Below are 21,132 nucleotides of genomic sequence, written 5' to 3' on the forward strand. Positions count from 1 at the left end.
GGTGCGCTTGCGTGGAGAGCGCGGAAATGGCGGTACCCCCGCGGAAAGTGTTCGTGTGGGAGGACGGCACCCCCATGCGCTTCTACATACGGCCCGGGATGGCCAAACTGCGCCTGGCGCCGCTGCTGCTGGCGGGGGGCGCGGGGCTGTGCCGCGTACAGGAGCCGGGCGCCGTGCACCTGGTGCAGCCTGGGGAGCCAGCGCCTGATGGGGCCGTCTCCACCGAGTACGTGATGGCGTGCGTGGAGAGCCAGCGGAGGCTGCCGCTGGACCGCTACTGGCACAGCGGCCCCGCGCCGCCAGCCGCCTCTCCGCGCGGCCGTCTCCCCTTCACTGAGGCGGAGGATGTAGCGCTGCTGCGGGCCGTGCGCGAGCGGAGCGGGGCGCGGGTGAGCGGCACGGCGCTCTGGAAGGAACTGGAGTGCGCTGGGCTGACGCGGCACAGCTGGCAGGCCATGCGCGACCGCTACCTGCGGCACCTGCGGCCGCTGCACCGGGGTGAGCTGCGGGCGGGGGCCGGGCTGGGGGGTCGGGCGAGGCGCCGTGTGCCGCTGCGGTTCGACGCTGTACGCGCCTCTTCCCGCAGAGCCCCGGCAGACGGAGGAGGCCGCGGCACCGATGGGCATTTTCGAGGCAGCGAATCGGGAGTTTGAGAGCTCCGAGGTAAGCCGGCGTGGAGCGGCTCTGCCGCGGTGCCGAGCGGGATGGTCGCAGAGGTCCTTCCTGGGTGCCGCGAAATGACGGTGAACCGATGCGCAGGACACTTGTGAATTATTTTGTCCTATGATGGCCCTTCCGCTGTGGTGAAGCAGAAGCTTCGTGTAAGCTGTGAAATGCAGTGTATGTGGTGATCAGTGCCTCAGCGCAGCGTGTGGAAGAGGATGCGTGCGCTTAGTTTAATTCCCTACTCAGAGTTACTTGAGGAAAATAACCTGATGTGTTATTGCATGTTAAAAGCTCTATTGGCAGCTTTCACTTGGGGCGTAAAATGTTTATGTATTTTTTTTATACTCAAGTTGTTCAAATACTGCTGTATATTTGATGTTTTTATGTGCTCTTGCAGAATCTTGTTAAGGTGTTGCTTCACTTCAGTCACTGAATTTTGCTGTGTCTCATAATTACCTCATACCTTGTTGAAAGTCATGGTAGAAGATAGTGTTTGCAGTAAAGCAGGAATAAAAGAAGCTTGCCAAAAGCAACCTTGTCTAACTGATGTCTCTTCTTACTTGTAGTCAGGAAGTGACACCACAGACACTCCAGATGAACTTCCTATGCAAAATGGAGGAGGAATGTTTCCAGGTGACACAGCGTCTGGGCAGAAAACTGGACTGGGGAACTGTGCTGTCCCTGCTGCTCAAGAAGAAAATAAACGAACAAACGTTTGTCCTGGTTCCAGCAAGGCTGAAGAAGCAGCACAAATTATTCAGCACTTCATGGAGGAGTTCCACATGGACCTGCTCTCTGTTACACAGGCCTTTCTGAAAAACAGTGGTGAAGTGGAGGCTACTTCATACTATTTGCATGCAGGGCAGCGCCTGGATGGATACCCTGTGTGGAGCAGAGAGGACGACTTAGAATTGCAGAAGGATGATGAAGATGTCAGAAGTAAATTGATAGCAAAATTTGGAGCTGAAAATGTAGCAAGGCGAGTAGCATTTAGGAAAAGTTAAAATAACAAAGTAGAGTAAAATGACTGATCTAGGATCTGTGGCAATAATTTGCTTGTTTTTTTTTTTTTTTAAGTCACTTCAGAATAGTACTTCAGAATTTTCCATCACGCTTGCATTTCTAAAAGTTTCAGAAATGCTTTAAAATAAAGCTTGTAAAAGGTTGTTGTACTGTGTTCAGAATATTCTGAAGTGAAAATGGTAGAGAGGTCCTATCCACTATCAAGTTTTCTCACTGCAAATTTGATTTAAAACTGTATATCTACTATATTTTTTGTGACAGTCTGACCTGTACTTTGCTGTATACAAAGGATTTTGAATGGGGTTGGCTAAATGTTATTCAGTTCTCTAACGAAAGCTTTATTAGTACGCCGTCTGTTACATGTGTCATTTAAGAGTGCTGCAGGCCGCCATGTAAACCCACTCTGCTGGCTGTTTTCATTATCTTTTTGTTGTTAATAGACCTTGATTAGTAGCTGACGTGTGGCAAAGATACCACTGAAAGTTTAGTGGTCCAAAACAAGGGTCAAAAGCATTCATGCAAGAAGACTTATTTGAGGCACTTGGTCTAATGAATCTATGCTGAGATTGGGAATGGCCAAAAATGTTCTCTGGGATGTAGTAATCAGTATCATATTACAGTGGTTTTTTTTTAAGCCAGCAGGCAGTCAATTACCACTTCAATGTGTGTTCTCTAGTGCTAATACTTCAGGATTTGCTTAATAACATTAAATGTGTCATCTGGCATGTTATGATTTTAAAAACAATGATTAGCTCTTCCCTGGCTACAGGTTGAAGAGTCCCAGACTCCTCGATCTAGGTGAAGTAACCTAACATCCATCTCAGACTTGAAGTAAAAAATGTGTTCAAAGTATCAGCTGTGTTGTGTTGGAAGGAGTGAGAAAATAATTTCTAATATATGGTGACAATCTGAAAAATTCTGAAATTGTGCTCTGGACTCTGTTGAAATGTTATTTGAACAATCACTCAAAGCAACAGCTTGTCACTAGTTGTTTATAACTCCTGTAAGTCTGGAATTCAGTCATCCTTTTGGTGAAGTAAAATAAAAGCAGAGGTTGATATTTTTCTACTATTACTGTTATATATTTGTAGCAGTTATATTCACTGTTTGTGCTTATTGCACTGTAGTACACTTTGTAAGATTAAGTTGAATTTGGAAATTGCCAAGTCTAAGCTGAATTCCACATTATCTTGAAAGTCAGTGGTAACTTGGTGCACTGTGACTTCTGCTTCCGAAAATGGATGTCTTGAAACACCAACTGACTGCCTTGTAGTATTGACAAATGTTAACAAAATAAATGCCAGAACTTTAACACTGTGGTGTTTTATTGGACAAGTCATTTCTACTGAACAGTGAGAGTGATACGGCACATTCCTGTTGCTCTGACTAGTTCATTGGGGTTTATATGGAAGACCAGATGGGATTTTAAGAAGAGACTGGAAGATACCATAGCAAATGATAAGTACTGTTTGCTAGATCTTCCACAGCTGGATTCAAAATTCAAGGACTGCTTCTGGCCAGGTTCAATAGCACAGGACTCTTAACCAGAAGCACCTGTTCCAGCTTGTATGGTATATTTCAGCAGTGCCATTACCTCACAGTTCAATGAAATAATCTTGTGGAATCAAAGCTGTTCTAGAACTCAAGATGTATAACACCTTATGTGGCTGCAGCACAAAAAAAGATGGGGCATAAGGCTTGCTGTATCTTATTACTAGTTTTATCTATCTTGGTTGACGTTTCCTGTGAGAATAAGCTCGTCTTTTTCAGGGCAATTAATCATGCCTGCATTGCCAACTTCCAAGACTGCATAAGGTGCTTTTATCTTTGTAAAACTATGTCAAGACGTCGTCTAACGCTGCTAACATTTTAATAGATGCTTAGTGAATTCTTCAGGTATAGGAACTGAATAAGATGACAAAATGAGAAAAAAGCAGAGCTAATGGAAGAAGGATACCTTCTATCTGTTTTGAACTCCTGAAAGGCGCTGCTTGTCCACAGCTGCACTCTTGCGTGTGTGAGCATGTGGCAGTAGCTCTGGTCTCTTTGTTTCACTTTTCCATTAATGGAACTTCGAGCTGTCTCTGTGGTAGGTCAGGTTCACAGCATTTTGTCTCTGCCTTCTTCCATGACAGAAACCCTTTCTCCACTTGGTTTTACTAAGGATACAGCTATGATTCCTCAGCTGTGAGACAGCTTATTTTTCTAAGGTGGTATTGAGGCCCTGAGCTGTTTGTATCAGGAACTCTGCGTAGCCCAAAGAAATACACACCTATCTTCCTTGTTTAACTGGAATAGCTACATTTATAAAGCTGGGAGAGTGAGTAACGTAGCAAAGCAAGTGCCAGAACCTTGAGGTTCAGAATTCTAGGCAGACCATTATCTGGAGTTTGGATATTTCCCACTTACTTCCTTTCATCATTATCAATGAATTCCAGTCTTTCATAACTACAGTGAATGAATTCTGGCCATTGTTAACTAAAATTACCAATGAAAAACAGATTGTATATGCTAGGCTGAAGAGCAACGTGAAGGAGTTTATTTTTAAGTGCCCCTCTGATTATTGAATTTTTCTATCTTAACACTTCATTGCTATAAAAAAGTTTACTCATCTAAAAACTTGCACAATATGAACTTCACATTTGTTTTTAAACAAACTGCACAGATCTTTAGTTATACATCCGCCAACAGATATAGCCAGAGTTTTATCTGTCATGCTCACTGTCTTGAAATGTATTTTTTCCTCCCCCAAAGTTGTTTTTAGTCACCTTTGCTACCACTAATCCAACTGACCACCCTGTATAGTTTTGGTGCTTCCAAAAGAAAAAAAAAAGTCATTATTGTCAGTAGTTGCAGTGGGAAGCGTAGCAGAAGCGTAACAATGAGGCACTGAAATCCATGTTTTTTTTTGTTTTTCCTGAGTTTGCTGAGGAAATGGAAAACAATTTTCTTAACAACAATTTAAGAAAATACATTAAATGTCATTTTATGTCATTTGGTTACCGGAGACTGGAAACACTGAAGTTTTTTTTTTCATCCAACTAAATATTTAATACAAAGAGTCGAGTCCATTGAAAACAAATATGCATAATAAAACTTGTGCTACTCCAGCTAACATTGATCAACGTATAAATGTAATAGTAATGTAGTAATGTACTGAAAAGAGTCTGTGTCTGTGAAGAAACAGGTTTCTTGGCACTTCAACTGAAAAGCTCCTTACTATGACTGCAGTAAAAACTGGCTTCTGAGACTATGCTTTTAGCTGAATGTGTGATATAACCCGTAAGCTAAAGAGATCTTTAGAAGTGCAGCAACTGTGCTCTTCTCTAGTGCTGTATGAATCATACTTCTCTATGCCAGCCTGCCTGCACCAACTTTGTGTAAGTGTCATGTAAAGGAAGGTCTTCACATTCACTAAGAGAATCCCTGGCAGTATCACTCCAATTCTGATAACATACACTATTCCATCCTTTTGAAGAATTAGAACTTTAGTTCTAGGACCACAGATGTCTTCAGTACTGTGGTAATAGTTAATCTGTAAAACTTTTTTACGGTGTGGATGACAGAGCACTGGCACAGGCTTCTCTCCCTGAAGACCCTAAAAGCTGCCTGGACCTGGTCCTGGGCAACCTGCTCTAGGTGTCTCTGCTTGAGCAGGGTATTCGGAGCAGATGGCCTCCAGAGATTCCTTCCAACAGTAGCCATTCTGTGACTGAAGCCTAAATGTTGGGCAGAACATCAGATGTCTCCTCCATGAATCTAGCTTTAAAAGCTTCTTAAAAAGAATACTAGATTGAGATCTAGATCTTCACAATAGAGTCAATATTATTCCAACTTGATGAAATGGAAATTCAGACTTTGGGAAGATACAAAAATATCACATTAAGTTTTTCTAGCCATTAGGAATAAGATCTTAAATTTGATCAACAAAATTTATACTTAGAGAAACCCTGTTTTAGTCATCTCCCGAAATAAACCATGTCCCAGCTGCTTTAAGTTGTTTTCAGTCATGGTGACTGGGGCTGATTGCTTCATCTAGAAGGGAAGAATGATTGGAAGTAAGATTTGGATAGCTACTGCGCCGAAGCAACAATCAACAGCTATAGGACAAACCCAGCATGCATGGCATACTGACCTTGTAATGCATCTGAATATTTCAGTGTGCTAGGCCCTGTCTAGTGGTAAGAGACATGTGGATTCAATGTCAAAGAGCTTCAAAAACAGTGACATTTATCTTGTCCTACACCTGGAAGTCAGGAAAGCCTTGCTAGCCAGTTAATAAGCTAATAAGCTAATAAGTTAATAAGTGGGGTCTGCCCCACACTGCTCACTTACAAGGTATGAATATACACAGAAGTACATGAACAAGCAGAATTTCATGGACAAGAAGAATACTGCAACACTAGCTTGTTAAATCTAAATCATTAGAAATATTTATACTGAGTTACATCAGAAATTGGAAAACACAATCCTCTCTCCAGCTCATATCATCTTTCCTCACTGCTGACAAATTGTACTTCTACCAGATCCCTTTCTGGGCCACTAACTTCCATTTGTCACCTCCTGCTCCACAGTTGTACCTGCAATTTCCTTCCTAACTGCTGCAGGATGGTCTCTTACCTCAAAGGCGTGCAGGATCTGAGACACTGATGCTCGCCTCACTGAAGGTGCCTGCAGAGATGCTTCTGGGATGGGAAGCCATCCACTTCTTTGAGCTTCTACGCTTGGCAGTCCCAGAGCAGACCGTTAACTTCAGATGACTCAGTTTATTCCAAAGTCTAGTCTATGTTGCAGCTACTTTGTTTTGATAGTCAACATAACTGCTCAGCATCTGTGGAAGTACTTTCTCTGCTTTCCTTACCAGAATCAGCACATAATAAAACCTTAATTGATTATCTGTGACAACATCAATAATAACAAAATTCAACTGTAAATTTGACAGAAGAGTCTTTTTCCTGTTATTCGAGATAAGTATCAGTAAGGGTGACTCCTGTCACCCATCAAACACAATACATAGAACCTGGACACTGCTTCTCGCATACACACTTCCAAACATGAATGCAGTCACTAGAGAAGTGCAAAAACAGCTGTGCTCCTAGCAGTGCTGCAAATTAGTACAGGCCTTGGGAAAGTGTTGTAAAAAGAGCAGAGAAGCATTAAATTTGTCCCCACTTATCTTGCATGTGTTAACAGTGTGCCATTTTGAAGATCATGGGAGGAGTTTACAGTTCTCTGTACTCCCAAGATAGAGATGCTTGTAACCTGTCTGTGATTGTTTATTCCTGGTTAACAGTATACATTACAGTAGTAAATTTGCCTAATTAATAAATTTAAATGAGCTGTTGCTTGCCAGTTGGTTTAAGGAAGTGGAGTCAAATTGAGACAGTGTATCAGTGAATTTTTAGACATGGATTTCCCTGCTTCAGACTTTAAAAAAAAAATTAACTAAGCTGAGAATCAATGTTAAAGGGACACTGCAACTTGCGTTTGAAATGGGATCCTCAGAAGGGGCTCTGTGGACATTTTGTTCCACGTGTCTGATAGCAAGATTTCCTCATTTTCTTACAAAGTGCTGTTATAAACAGATAAAAATTCTGTTGTTCAGGTTTAATCTGGATATTCCCATTGAAGATGGAAGAATGACATTTCTGATTGATATAGGAGATAGTGGACAATAGCAAACTCTATGAAATTTTACGGTGATCTTTTTAGGGTACACTTGGATCTGAGAGACAAGATGGCTCAGTAGCAGAGGCAAGCAAACCATGTGCTCAGAGCAGAACAGAGGGTTATGAGTTTTGGTCAACATACACACACTCATACACATACCGGCATCCATTTTTAGATAATCCCTACAACTGGGATTGTCCAATCCCAATTACTCACCAATCCTTGAAAGATGACAAACCACTGAAAAGGAGAGAGAAGGACCATGCCAGCAGGGCATCCCCTCCAAAGGGCACTTTTCCTCTCTCCCACCACAGCTGCTTTCCTTTGATTCTGCTTTGATTCTCCTCAGCGTCTGCAGGGTTTGTTCCACTGCACCCTGTACCCACGAAGCCAGTGTGTGACAGAGCCCAAGAGGAACACCTTGCAAAACAAGTCTTTGCAAAAACAAGACCAGCTACCAAGGTCAGCTCTCTCAACAAAACAAGGCATTTGCAGCCACAGACACAAATATCGGTTCCCTTAAAACTGTCAGGATACTTGTTCCATCCTAGGATCATTCTTTATTCGGGGGCCTTCAGGTCCCTTGCACGTGCCCTAAGACAGGAAATGCTTTCACCAAATAAATAATACAATATAATAATTTATTGTTCTCAACTTTTTTTAATACACTGCCACAAACCTATCTTTCAGTTTCACTATGCATATCAATAGAAACTGTGTTCCTACCCTTTTATAGTCTTAGCACTAGCATGAATTCTTCTCATTCTCACATGAACTGTGAGAACTCCCAGGTCAAGAACTCCTGGTTTGGAAAGCTAGAAGATATAATTACTTCAGCTGAAAAAATCAGTGGGTTCACCCCATCTCAGAAATAGATCCCTATGTGCAGACCTAGGAGTTTTCATTTACAACTATAGCTGGTTTATTCCATTTTTCCCACTATATGGCAAATGAATGAAGACATTCTGCCACCATTGCCATGAATGTTAAAGGCTCAGGCACAGGAATGGAGCTGGGGAGGGGGGGGGGGAGGAGGGAGAGCTTTCCAGAAAACACCATATGCTTATCGTTGTCTCTCTTCCAGCTTTATATGTTCCCAAGTGGCAGCATGACAAAGAATGTTCTCTTCCTTTGGCTTCCATTTATATGTCCTCTTCCATTACAGTGCAGTTGTTCCACATAGTTTCTCCAGTACTTAGCTGTGGCTTGTGGAGGGGTTTGAGCTCTGACACCCAATTCCATTCCTCTGGCAGCCTGTTTGCTTCCATCTACACATAATTCCTCTTTCCCATACACCCCAAACTTAATTTGGATAACAGATTTGCATTACTCCAGCCTGTATTGTAGCTTGAGAGTTACCCTGTGCTGTTGCTGGTAAAACTGTGGTAAGTGCTGCCAGCACTCCTGTAGTACCTGACCTCACCCACCCACCCACTGATATACCTCTACCCTCTTCAGTATAAGTCCACCACCATGCAGCATTCAGAGAGGAGGTACAGAGAGCAGCTTTTCTGCATTCAGAATTTGTTCTGTCCAAACAAAAGATTCAGTGACATGTCTTTCTGTTCTTCTTCAGACTGAACTAGCCGGTACCCCAGTAAGTCCATTGCATCCTTGCACACACTTTGAACTTTTTCTACTTTTTCAAAGGGAAACGTGTTTCTCCAGGCCTCAGATGTGCTCAGTGCGTCTCTGGATCCAGTATCAAATGCTCGTTCTCCTTTTCCCTTCCCATGGGTAATATTGTGCACCCACTTCTGAAGTTCTGGTGTGAAATGGAGTCCTGCAAACCTATACATCTGAGCAGCCTTTCTTAGTGGATCTCTGACAATGTCTTCGTAACGAACTAGCAGGTAACGATCCTTCAGAAAGCTGGGAACAGCCTGGCTGCCTGCCTTGTAAATCTCAACATGGCTTTTGCAGATTTCTTGCATTGTGTTGTAAGGTCCCAGTTCTCCCTTTGCCTTCTGGGACCCCACAACAATGTCACTGTCACGTTTCAGCTCTGCCACTGTATTCTGTCGGGACCTGAACACAGCCCGAGGATCACGGACCAAGTGAATTATTTTGAGGTTCAAGGATGGATCGGTGAGAAGTGGGTAGAGGACCTTCAGGTCAAAGAAGCGAACCTCCTTGATGACAACATGGCTGTAGGTTTTACAAGCTTCTTCCACCTTGCTGAATGAGTATCTACCACAGAGAGTTCTGCAGTTTCCTGCAGAAATTATGTCGCTGCGACTGAAGAAGTCGCAGGCAGGAGGGGAGCACAAGGCTCGGCTTTTCTCCCACTGAAATAAGTCAGACTTTTTCTTCTCGCTAGACATGTAGGCATCAAAAACAGACATATCACAGAGAAAGACTGACCTGACCAGGTCCCGCACCGCCATGTGCAAGACTTTGGCACTGTTCTGGTACATTGTAACCCATACATGCCATGCAGGCTCCATCAGGTAGAAGACACTGGGGTGCTGGCTGAAAAGCTGGCCAGTGAAGGATGATCCTGACCGCCAGGAGGAGAGAATGAGAATGTGGACTGCAGAAGATTTTAATTCCAGGGAGGCACTGTTGCTGCAGGTTAGGAAGTGGAAGCGGATCAGAAGAACAAACAGAACTGCCAGAATCAGAAGCATCTGTATCCTAGGTTTCATCATGGTTGAAAGGAACCTGCAGAGACAGAGAAAGGAAGTTCAGCATCACAGTCATGATGAAGACAACTGCAGTGAATTAGGCTTCTCCCAATCCCACTGCAGGCTCAGCGTTCTGGAAAGCTGCCACAGTACTATGATACTGTGAAAAACTACAGCACATGTTATCCTTCTACAGCCAGATGGAGAAAGAGAGACAGGCCTCCAGGTCTGTGGGGCAAGCTGGAGGCCAGCCCAAACAAAGCAGTGCTGGAGTCCAGTTTCTCACAAAAGTGTACATCACTTTTGTGCAGGCCACAGTTGCGCTGAACTGAGACAGCCATGCCCACATAGATTAGCTTCCTCTTGCTAAAGCAGCAGAGGTCTGAGGCATGACCTAGCTGTCCAGAGTGCAGACACGGCTTATCATGCTCTCTTCTAGGTTCATTACACTACTTAAATATTCCCAGCTAAAATTTCTCTAACCTGCAACCTCCTCCTTATGCCTTGCCTCAATTTCCCTCTGTATGGAAGCCTTCAGAATAATTTGCGTGGAGGCAGGGAGCTGCATCCTCCCATGACTTCAGTTACTGTAGCACTGTGCACATTTCCAAGCGTAGTCACTGCTGCTAACCAACTAGGAACCAAACTTACCTCTCTGTCCAGCATGTATGCATACTTTTTCTTGTCTATCATCTCATGTCCATTCTGTGCACATTTATTGAGGTCAGGCTTCATAGGGCAGCAGTTACCACTTCTCAGAGCCAGGACAGAAATCAGGATTACATGTTATGCTGTGTACTGCCACTATGCACTACCACAAGTTTTATTTTTGTACAGTTAGAAAGGGATCACATTCTTATCAACTCATGGACAAGAAGCCCATTACCTGGTGTAGGGAACCTGCTTTGGCAGCGGGGTTGGACTCGATGATGTCTGGAGGTCCCTTCCAACCCCTACAGTTCATTGATTCTGTGATTCATTTTTTTTGATCATATAAATCACAGACATATAGAATGGTTTGGGACACCTCCCTCTAGACCAGGTAGCGCACAGCCCCATCCAGATGGGCCTTGAATGCTTCCAAGGTGGAGGATTTGCAACCTCTCTAGGTGACCTATTCCTGTGTTCTCACCACCCTCGCAGTCAAGAGTTTCTTCCCAATGCCTAGCCTAAACCTACCCTCTTCCAGTTTAAAATAATTACCCCTTGTTCCGGTCACTACCTGCCCTGATTAAAAGTCCCTCCCCAGCCTTCCTGTAGGCTCCTTCGGGTCCTTGAAGGCCACTATAAGGTCTCCTCAGAGCCTGCTGATTTCCAGGCCAAAAAGCCCCAGCTCTCTCAGCCTGTCCTCATAGGGGAGGTTCTCCAGCCCCCTGATCATCTTCATGACCATCCTCTGGACCTGCTCCAACAGCTCCATGTCTTTCTTGTGCTGGGGGCTCCAGAACTGGACGCAGTGCTCCAGGTGGGGTCTCATGAGAGCTGAGTAGAGGGGTGGAATCACCTCCCTCAACCTTCTGGTCACACTTCTCTTGATGCAACCCAGGATATGGTTGGCCTTCTGGGCTGCAGGCACACACTGCCAGCTCACGTTGAGTCTCTCATCAAACAACACTCTCAAATCCTTCTCCTCAGAGCTGCCCTCCAGCCATTCTCCACCCAACCTGTATCTGTGCTTGAAAGTGCCCCAACCCAGATGCAGAACTTTGCACTTGGCCTTGTTGGACTCCACGAGGTCAGCGTGGGCCCACCTCTCAAGCCCATCCAGGTCCCTCTGGATGGCATTCCTCTAATGTAGGTCTGTAAAGTTCAGTTCTAACAAGAAACATATTTGCATAGTTGTTCAGACCAAGCCTAGTAATAGCTGCAAACAAAGACCATTGTAAAAATAAATCACATATCAGCTTCCTCCTAACAAATGAATACAACATTGTTTACATAAAGCCTTGGCTTCCAAATGAACTTTGATGATATCATTTCCATCTGGCACCAGTAATATCTTTCTTCTAATTCCCAAAAGATTTCCTGGACTATAGTTACATACACAATTAGAAGAAAAAAAAAAAAAAACCAAACAACTTTGTTGAACAAGCATGAACCTTGACCATTAGATACCCAGGCAGATATAAAAGCACAGAAACCACTATTTCTTTGAAAAACTACATGTGAATAGTCTGAATACGTGTAAAAGAGAAAGGAATCAGTTTTGTTGGAAAGAGGGAACGTGCTTTTACTTTCAGCAAAACTAGAGTATGACAACTGAATGTTGTATACATTTCCCCCAACACAAGAAGGACATGGAGCTGTTGGAGCAGGTCCAGAGGAGGGTGAAATAGGTGATCTTAAAGGTCCCTTCCAACCCAAATTATTCCATAATTCTATGATTCACAGCGTACATGGATCATCATTGTGGCTGCTATTGGTGTTTACCTGAAAAACAACCTCAGGCTGCAACCTCAATGGGGAATTTCTTCTCCTATACGAGAAGAAGTGATTAATTTTACCCTGACCAGTCTGCTCCAGAAGGTGAGGAGAAGACCTAAAATGAGTTGTGTGCAGCCGCTGACACAGAATAGAGGAGTAGCAAAGAGAGTTAGAAGTCTAGCAGACATTTCTAGATCTGAAATAAACACTAATCACACACACTTATTTTTCACCACTAGACCTCTTGCTCATGGAATGATGGAATGCTTTTAAACTAAAATCTTAAGCTTAACCACATTATTTTCCTGACAGCAAACATACGGCACCACGAGCAGAGTGATTTAATCCATTTCACCTCGTAGAAGTGAAATATGACGCCCTCACAAAACTGCAGTGTGGAAAGACAAGAATCACTGAGACAATCTCAATTGTAGAGCAAAAAAGGCACACTACTACTGTCAGCTTGCACAGAGATAAGCCAGGATTTGACATAGTAGTGAGAGAGCTGCAAGGCTGGCCCGTGAGTGGCTGCCCCATGCTAGATAAGCAGCAGTTCCAACCTGCTCCAAAAGGGACCTGCTGCCTGCCAGAGCTGAGCCAATGATCAAGATGGTTGCACCTCTATGAGAGCAGGTTTCAGAAAGGGAAAAAACACTGCATGCAACATGGTGGAGTTTTGCTAACTCTAAGCATGAAATCACCACAGCTTTTATGGAAACACACAGAGACATAGGGAGAGCCAGTTCTGACAAAGAAAGAGCATTACAGAAGGCAGCAAGCAGTCCCAAGCACAGGTACGCGTTATAACTGTGGCTGGCACATCTCCAGAATACAGGACTCTGGAATCTATGCATCTGGGAGAAGTGATCATACAGCTCAAACACCTTGCATCATGTGGACTGTGGCTTGGTATTCTACTAAATAAATACCGGGAAAATCTCCAGACCTGCACTGCTACAGTAGCACTGGTGTAGCAATGAGTATCTTGTGCCAGGAAAGCCCCAGAGATGGGTCTTCCATGGCAATGATGGTTGCTCATAGTTTTACTACATCCTTCTTCAATTTGACTTCGTTAGCATTTGCAGAATTAGAATTAGCATCTGCCCATTCGGAGCAGACAATGGCATGGCTGGCACTAGTGGGAGATACTGAGAAGACAGTCTAGAGAAGCAGGAAATACCCTCTAAGACAACCAACAACTTCTGTCTACATGAGGAATCATACAGCACTTCATTTGCATCTATACATCAATAGTACTTGGCAAAAATGATCTCAGACTGCTGAGCACAAACAAAAACAGTTCTGAGCACCACAGCATCTGCATTAGTTACCAAGAAATATTTGAAAATCTCACCTTAGCATATCCTCTTGAAGCACTACCAGACTTGATTCAAGCAACGCTTCCCTGTCATACGTATACTTCAGCAGTACACACTATTTCAAGCAGCCTTACAAACACCTGCACGTGTATATACAGGCACTCAGCCTTCATGCTAGGCTCTCACACACACATGTACTCAGCTCTTATCTATACCTCACGCTACCTCCTCTACCTTTCATTTATGCCTGAGCTCTGAATACTGTGCCTGCCTACTTTTACCTGCCATAAATTATAAGACTCCACCCTCCACTAGAGCAAAGCATGGGAATGGCAGTTTCTTGCAAGAGCACAGAGGTCCACACATTGGTAATAAATGAGAAGAGCTGTGAAATTCATGAGGGCAACTGAAAGCTGATTTTGCTGAGATCTGTTGCAGGCTTCAGAAGAGCCTGTTGTCTTTAAGATGTGGAACAGGATTGTGACCTGCTTGAGTTGATTTTCTGGGAGCTGAAAATTGTCAGAAAGAGGCAGCAGAAAAAGGAGCTGCCAGACTTGTCCTGTTAACAATTCAGAAGGATACTGGAGCTGCAGTTGGGCTGTGCCAGGTAAAGTGGTAAAGAAGAGCAGAGCTGGACTGAGGAAATGCATAGTATTCTGCCACTGTGAGAAGACAAGTCACTTCAGGTAATTCCTATTCCAAGTATAATCTTTTCTTTATGCTTTCTGGTGAGATGTTGACCTCCTGATGGTGCCCTCTGTTCCTGGAGAGCTTACTGTGCTGCTCTGAGGACTGCTGGAGTATAAGAAATAGTAGTAGGAAAAAATACAGGCCTTTTCAGGAGGGAGAGCCTGAACAGGGAAGGGAAGGTCATGTTCACTTTCACTTGCTTCATTACAAACACAGATGGTCAAGCCCTGGTAATTTTGGGTCAGGAAACAAGGCTAGAAGCTGACACTTGTCCAGATACGGCCCTGCAAAGATGAGCAAGCAAAGTTGTGTGCAGTTGGGATTTCAGCTATGTGTTCCTAGTCCCTCACAAACAGCATCTGTAGGATGGATTTGTATGTATCATAGAATTGCTCAGGTTGAAAAAGACTTTAAAGATCATGAAGTCCAACCACGATCTAACCGAACTACCCTAACTCTAACAACCCTTCACTGTACTGTTTCCCTGAGCAGCTAAGTTATGTCCTTAAGCAAAAACGTCTGTAAGAGTTACAAAACTGACATCTATGGTCACACCATTGAGTAGCTCCTCCTGAAGCCTAATTTCTCCCTACTAACACTTGCATGAACAGAGAAACACGAAACTCCTACTCCACCTGTACGTATTTTGCCCAGGACATGCTGGCCCTTTGGCACCAGTATTTAGGCCCCACGGCAGCACTGAACACTGCTGTACAGTGCTCCAGTCACAGAGCTCAGACTTTTCCATTCGCACAGATCACAAGTACGAGCCGCTTGGCTGAGCTTTCCAGAAGGCAGCCTCTGTGCCATAAGCAGTTGCATAGAGGGGAAGAATGTACTCTTCCTTGGAGACAAGGCTTGGGAAGGCACATTGTTCTGGCACTCTGCCCTCCTAGAAACCTGCACATTGTGGAAAGTGAAGGAGAACACTCTGGCATTTGAACAAAAGACCTGCTTCTCCCTGTATGTCTGACTGATAAGCTTTAAGCGACAGATGAAGCAAAGCTTTAAGCGTATAGCAGTCAACGTGTGCTTAATGGCAATTAGCCTCCTACTACTTGGTCTTAAGCAACTTCCTTCCACCTCAAACATGAGGCTGACTGTATTTCTGTTTTCTACTCCATTCCTTGATTAGAAGTGTTTTCTAGGGACTTGGACTTGCAAGCCCTGTGAACTGTCATTTCTTATTTCCCGAAGGAGAAAGGCACACACAGGCACATCTGAACCATTGTAGCAGTAATAGGAATAGAGTGAGAAATAGCATTAAAGGTATGGCCTAGAGATACTTTTTCAGTTCTGTCACTGTAGTACAGGCACCCCAAAGGCATGTCTTTAGTAGTCTGATGAGAGAAACAGACATACTTGGAGAAGGAGAACTAGCTCAGCTGAAAAGCCTGATCAAATTTTGCCCTGTGTTCTTCCATCAAGAGCAGCTGCCCAAAGAAGAGAATATGCTTTCCTCCATGTGCGCTCCCACAGCTGCAGCGAGGTTTGGAGTACTTGATTCACCTATCCAAACACAGATGTTCAAAACAAGTTAGAGTGATGTCCTAGAAGTTCATGTTTCTTTCCATTGACTATGACAAGAGGAGAGGGTGATTTTTTTGAATAGGCATTAGTACTGAAGCTGTGTAATAAAATCAGTTGAGAGTAAAGTGGTCTTTGTATTTCATAGCACCTAGGTTTTTTGTTTTCACTTGTCCAGACATGCTTTGAACTCGCTGGTACTTCTGGCATCTACAGTACTCCCTGGCAATGAGAACATCTGGCTGCACATTGAGAACTACTGCCCTCTGTTTCGAACCTAGCATATTACAACTGTATTTAATAACATCAACATTTTTGTATCAAAAGAGACTAAGAACAATTTCTCCCTATACGCAATCTTTACTGCTAGCCAGAATTTTAGCAACTGCCCTCGCATGCCCTGGAGAACACATTTTCTCTTATTCTGTATTTATATATGAAGCAGGTCATGGGAACAATGCTGCAGAAATCTCTCCACCAATTGCAAAAGGAGCTCTAGTGCTTAAGTCAGTGGAAGAATATTAAGAATACGAACCCTGGAGCCATCTGTCACACACAGGAGCACAGCTTTGTGCAACATACAACTGATGAAAGGCCTTCATACATTCTGTGCCTTTTTCCCCTCTTCTTCAAAACAAACTCCTCCACCTCAAGAGCCGTGCCCTTGGGAACACCCTCCTTTGGAGAAAGCAATGTTTACTTGCTGATAGGATTCCAGGCATGGATGGGAGGTACATTCTTTTTTTAAATGGAAGTTTGTTATCCTGTGTGGCTCAGAATCATGACTTCAACCTTGGAGATTCTCAAAGCTATTGCCTTTTTTTTTTTTTTTTTTTTTTTTTTTTTTTTTTAAATCCTCTTGGCAGAAGGGTGGATTTAGGCTACAAGTCTCACTGTCGTGTTTGCTAATATTTATTTAGAAAGATCAGTTAGTTCATGACTCATGTTTCCTGCATCCCAGATGCATAAAATCAGGAGCTACCATGTGAATCAATGCAGTGACTGTGGACTTGCAAATGCTTGCCACAGAAAGAGATCTCTGTCTCGAGGCAGAGGAAGTTTAGGTGTTCTCTAGCTGAGGTGACTAAGGCTGTAGAGGACAGAGAAAGTTTTTATCTGCTAGATCTGTGACATAAAGCTACAGTGCAGCTGCTCACATTAAGGCCTGCTAACCCCGCTACTGACCACTGGATTTTAGCATTTACAGGGAAAGCCTGGCTCTTTGATACTAGTCGGAAAAAAAAAAAAAAAGAACGAACCTGCACTTCAATTGCTTGATTGCTTGTTGCTTTCATAGGGCTGAGGGCAGCAGAGCAAAGCAGAATTCTTTGGCTTTTGAAAAGAGATATTTTTGGCAGGGATGCTTTATACATCCACTCTCGTTCTCTGGTTGCATTAGAATTGGTTGTTCATAGGAGGTGGAAAGGAATATCTACAGTCAGGCAAGTGCCAGAATGCATAGATGCAATGCCCACACTAAATGCCAGTTAGGGTTGGTTTCTCCTGAGCCAGAGCAGAACCCACTCCATCTGATTTCTAAAATGAGGAACAACAAGGGAGATAACTTAAGTGGTGTCCTACATGAGACATAGCAATTCTCCATAGCAATTCCCTGGCACAGCCTGGTGTGACACTGGATTTCTGTTGCTACAGCTTTTTTCTTGTGTTTGAGATAAACTGTAAAGTTATAATCTGAGTTATAAACAGTTTAAGGTAAATATACAAGCCTGAACTGATACAGTCTAGTCCCAGAAGATAAACTTGATCTTCAGACTTTGCTCCCATTTAGCTCAACTATTTGCCTAAAACGCCAAACAGTTTAGGGAATGACTTGCACCTTACTCATGGAACACTGATAATGACTGGGAGTAGGATTTTGAGGTAATAGGTGCATGTGAGTACAGCAAGCATACAGGAATAATTACCCAGAGTTGCAGTAAGCAAGAGTAAAGATGCTGGCTGATTCTTCCACCCATCCTGCTTCACCCATATGTGAGTGAACCCTTCAGCTGGGTTCTCAGACTGAGGGCTAACGTATAAGACGCAACCACAACCTTGTCCTGAACAGTTGTTAAGCGTAGCTAGCCAGCTTTCAAGTGACAATATCCCTGCTGACAATGAGTCTTGTGTGCTTGTTCGATCAATAGCAAGACTTGGCCCACACTGAGCCTTCCTTTTCCACAGCTCCTCTACTTTCTCATAGTCTGGTTTCAAAATTGCTCCTAGTCACCTTAAGAAAATGCTGTCCCCCGGCCTCCTGCTGCCACTTCCTCTTATACCCATTGTCTTTCCTACAGTCCTGGACACTTCTTGGAATCCTGTCCATATCTCCCTTTGACACACTGAATATTTCCTTCCTCCAATACTCATGGGTAATACTACTGAAGGAGGTCAGCTCATCTGGTGTCAAGTTCTGACAGGGCCTACATGTTCATCTTGGACAAATCACAGAATCACAGAAACACAAGGTTGGAAACGACCTGCAAGATCATCTAGTCCAACCACCCTCCCATTCCTATCAGTGCCACAAGCTACTAAACCATCTCTCATAGCTCCTCATCCAGGCGCCTCTTGAACACTGCCAGGGATGGCGACTCCACCACCTCCCTGGGCAGGCCATTCCAGTGCCTGACCACCCTCTGAGAGAAAAAGTTTCTCCTAATATCCAACCTAAACCTCCTCTGGTATAACTTCTTGCCATTTCCTCGGGTCCTACTATTTGCCTGGGAGAAGAGGCCAGACCCTTTTGCACCACAACCTCCCTTCAGGAAGTTGTAGAGTGCAATGAGGTCTCCCCTGAGCCTCCTCTTCTCCAGACTGAACAATCCCAGCTCCTTCAGCCACTCCTCATAAGACTTGTGTTCCAGACCCCTCACCAGTTTCATTGCCCTTCTCTGGACACGCTCCAGGGCCTCAATGTCTTTGTTGTAGTGAGGGGCCCAAAACTGAACACAGTACTCGAGGTGCGGCCTCACCAGTGCTGAGTACACGGGGATGATCACCTCCCTGCTCCTGCTAGCCACACTATTTCTAATGCACGAGGTTATGTGCCACCCTTTACCTCCAAACAAGCTTTGCACAACCAGTTTCCCCATAGCATTTTGTTCCCCCTACCACTCCTGAGCAATGCCAGGACTTCCTTGGTCATACCTTGATTATCTCTACGCAACTGCCCAGGTTCCAAGACAAACCTAAAAGGATCCAGATGCATTCTGCTTTCGAGTGGAGAGCAGGCTGGTCCAAGACAGTCTCTCACGGTCAAGGGCCATAGCTTCATGGTGGGAGGCACTCAATAACTATTCCAGGCAGCAGCCCACAAAGGAACAGTCAGGACTGCTAGAGGAGACAGTAGATGAGGAGAGTGGGCTGAATCCACGTTCTTAGGGCACCTGGATGCTGATCGCCTAATTGCTGGCAGGTGTGATTGAGCCCAGCCCAGCAGGGCAAATTGTGGTACTCCAGGCAGGTGAGTCTGCTGCCAGCTCCTTTGGAAGCTGAGAACACTTAATTTAATTTCTTCATCTGCCTAGGAGTTCAGAAGTTACTTCATTTCCCTAGGAAGGCATAAGTGTAGCCTAGGCACAAGGTTGCCTCACCGCTTAGGTCTCTGTTTGGCGTTTGTGTTTTCTCCTAAACATGGCTTGCCCAGACAATGTAGAAAAGAGGACAAGCATGCTGCAAGCCTGCCTCAGGAAATACAGCTTGTGCTCCCCAGCTAAGATATAGAGGATGGGTGTGGATCAGCCATTAGAGTGCTGAAAAATTATACCAAAGCACTTGTGACACAAAGGCAGTATTATGTTTACAATAGATGATGGCAATAGAGGAAGCAGCCTTGAAAAATCTAAGTATATTGAGATTTATAAGGAAAAAAGTAAAGAGGCATACGCCTTTGGCTGCTGATTAGGTGCTTGCCGGCCTACGAGGAACCAGAATGACGTTAATCACTAAAGATTAGCTACACGTTAACAGAAATCTCTGGGAGTACTCTGGAGGAAAGAGGATCCATGAAGGAGAAGGATCTGAAAGGAGCAGCTTTGTTTAAAAATGGGAAAACCATTCATTATTAACGGAAATTAAAGCCTCAGAACCCAAGATACTTGGGGAAGAGTTCAAGGCAAACTCGACAGCTGCAGTAGATGCAACACAGTAGAACAATGCAGCAATGTCATGCTGTAAAGGCCTCCTGACCCAACAGACTCCCCATACACCATTCTATTTATCATTTGTCAATTTTTGCCTCAAGCAACTCATGTTATCTGGTTCTATTTTGAGGTCTAGTAACCTCATATCTCCAAAGTTCCTCTCGTTCCCGCACAGCCCAGCTTACCTCTTTTTTTCTGGGATTGCTTTGTTTGAAAGGGAAGGATGTAGCCTGGACCCACAGCTGATGAGTACCTTTTCAAACACTGCTATTTTTCTCACATAGCTTTCTCCTGCATACTGGTACTCAGACTTTGTGCTGGACAGAAGAAGAGTGCACACAACAAAGCAGGAGGTCTGACAGCATGTAATTCAGAGCCAGCCCATTTTTCATACTAGAGAGAAGGCAAAGTCAGCCTGTGAGCTTCACCTTGCCATAAGACAGGTGAAGAGAGATGCAGGTGACAGCATGAAGCACACTGTACATTACTCTTTGAGCCCTGACTACAGCAGTCAGTTTGATGGGCCCATTTTTCCATTAGGCGCCAGGCCATCAGTTCTTTGTACTTTATGGGGCTCACGCATTCAGCCATCAGCAACCTGGGCATGACAGCACATCACAAACATTCACACAGGGAAAGCACTTCAGAGAAGTACCACCTTGGCATTTACTGCCGGAGTGGGAAACACCCACCTTGAATATCTGGAGGTTGGTGCCTGGCCTACATTGGTGCCTACATCACTCTGCTGAGAGCGACTGTAAGGATCAACAAGCAGCAGAGGATGGGGTGAGCTGTGGAGGGGCCCAGCCACCACAGGAAGCTTCTAGGCTCACTGGAATGGGAGCAGTTGGCTCTTGTCTGTACCAGGTTTGCAGGGCCTGTCCTGCCCTGACAACCTGATGAGCACTGCCAGGGTTGAACGGGCTGTCCCATGCTTTGGCTGGTGGTAGGGCAGGCCCCGGTCAGGCAGCTGCAGGGACAGAGACGAACATGGGACACCACAGACTGAACAAGAGTGACCCACTGGGCACAAGCCCTTAC

The 21,132-nt window shown here is 44.4% G+C and overlaps 2 protein-coding genes across 4 annotated transcripts; one reads left to right on the forward strand and one right to left on the reverse strand.

Moving 5' to 3' along the window:
• The first annotated feature begins 3 nt into the window (after positions 1-3).
• LOC125699424 (TERF2 interacting protein) lies at positions 4-1,740 on the forward strand. Its single transcript, XM_048958949.1, has 3 exons — positions 4-498; positions 587-663; positions 1,233-1,740. Exons 1-3 carry the CDS (start codon positions 27-29, stop codon positions 1,668-1,670), a joined length of 987 nt encoding a protein of 328 aa, XP_048814906.1. The 5' UTR covers positions 4-26; the 3' UTR covers positions 1,671-1,740.
• On the reverse strand, positions 1,723-21,024 carry LOC125699423 (carbohydrate sulfotransferase 4-like). 3 transcript variants are annotated; one of them, XM_048958947.1, is made up of 2 exons: positions 20,277-21,024; positions 1,723-10,023 (listed from the first exon to the last, which is right to left on the reverse strand). In XM_048958947.1, exon 2 carries the CDS (start codon positions 10,008-10,010, stop codon positions 8,877-8,879), a length of 1,134 nt encoding a protein of 377 aa, XP_048814904.1. In that variant the 5' UTR covers positions 10,011-10,023; positions 20,277-21,024; the 3' UTR covers positions 1,723-8,876. The 3 variants fall into 3 exon arrangements, with proteins under 3 accessions (XP_048814904.1, XP_048814903.1, XP_048814905.1); XM_048958946.1 differs by lacking the exon at positions 20,277-21,024 and adding an exon at positions 19,097-20,268; XM_048958948.1 differs by lacking the exon at positions 20,277-21,024 and adding an exon at positions 15,782-19,090.
• Between the last annotated feature and the right edge of the window lie 108 nt (positions 21,025-21,132).

The sequence above is a fragment of the Lagopus muta genome, chromosome 12 (genome assembly GCF_023343835.1).
Source record: "Lagopus muta isolate bLagMut1 chromosome 12, bLagMut1 primary, whole genome shotgun sequence".
NCBI classification, from domain to species: Eukaryota; Metazoa; Chordata; class Aves; order Galliformes; family Phasianidae; genus Lagopus; species Lagopus muta.

Bases quoted from the DNA above. Each gene is read 5' to 3' on its own strand.
- LOC125699424 (XM_048958949.1), top strand. From the start codon at position 27: ATGGCGGTACCCCCGCGGAAAGTGTTCGTGTGGGAGGACGGCACCCCC. The intron at 499-586 runs GTGAGCTGCGGG...CTCTTCCCGCAG, and splicing joins CCTGCGGCCGCTGCACCGGG to AGCCCCGGCAGACGGAGGAG. The intron at 664-1,232 runs GTAAGCCGGCGT...TCTTACTTGTAG, and splicing joins GGGAGTTTGAGAGCTCCGAG to TCAGGAAGTGACACCACAGA.
- LOC125699423 (XM_048958947.1), bottom strand. From the start codon at position 10,010: ATGATGAAACCTAGGATACAGATGCTTCTGATTCTGGCAGTTCTGTTT.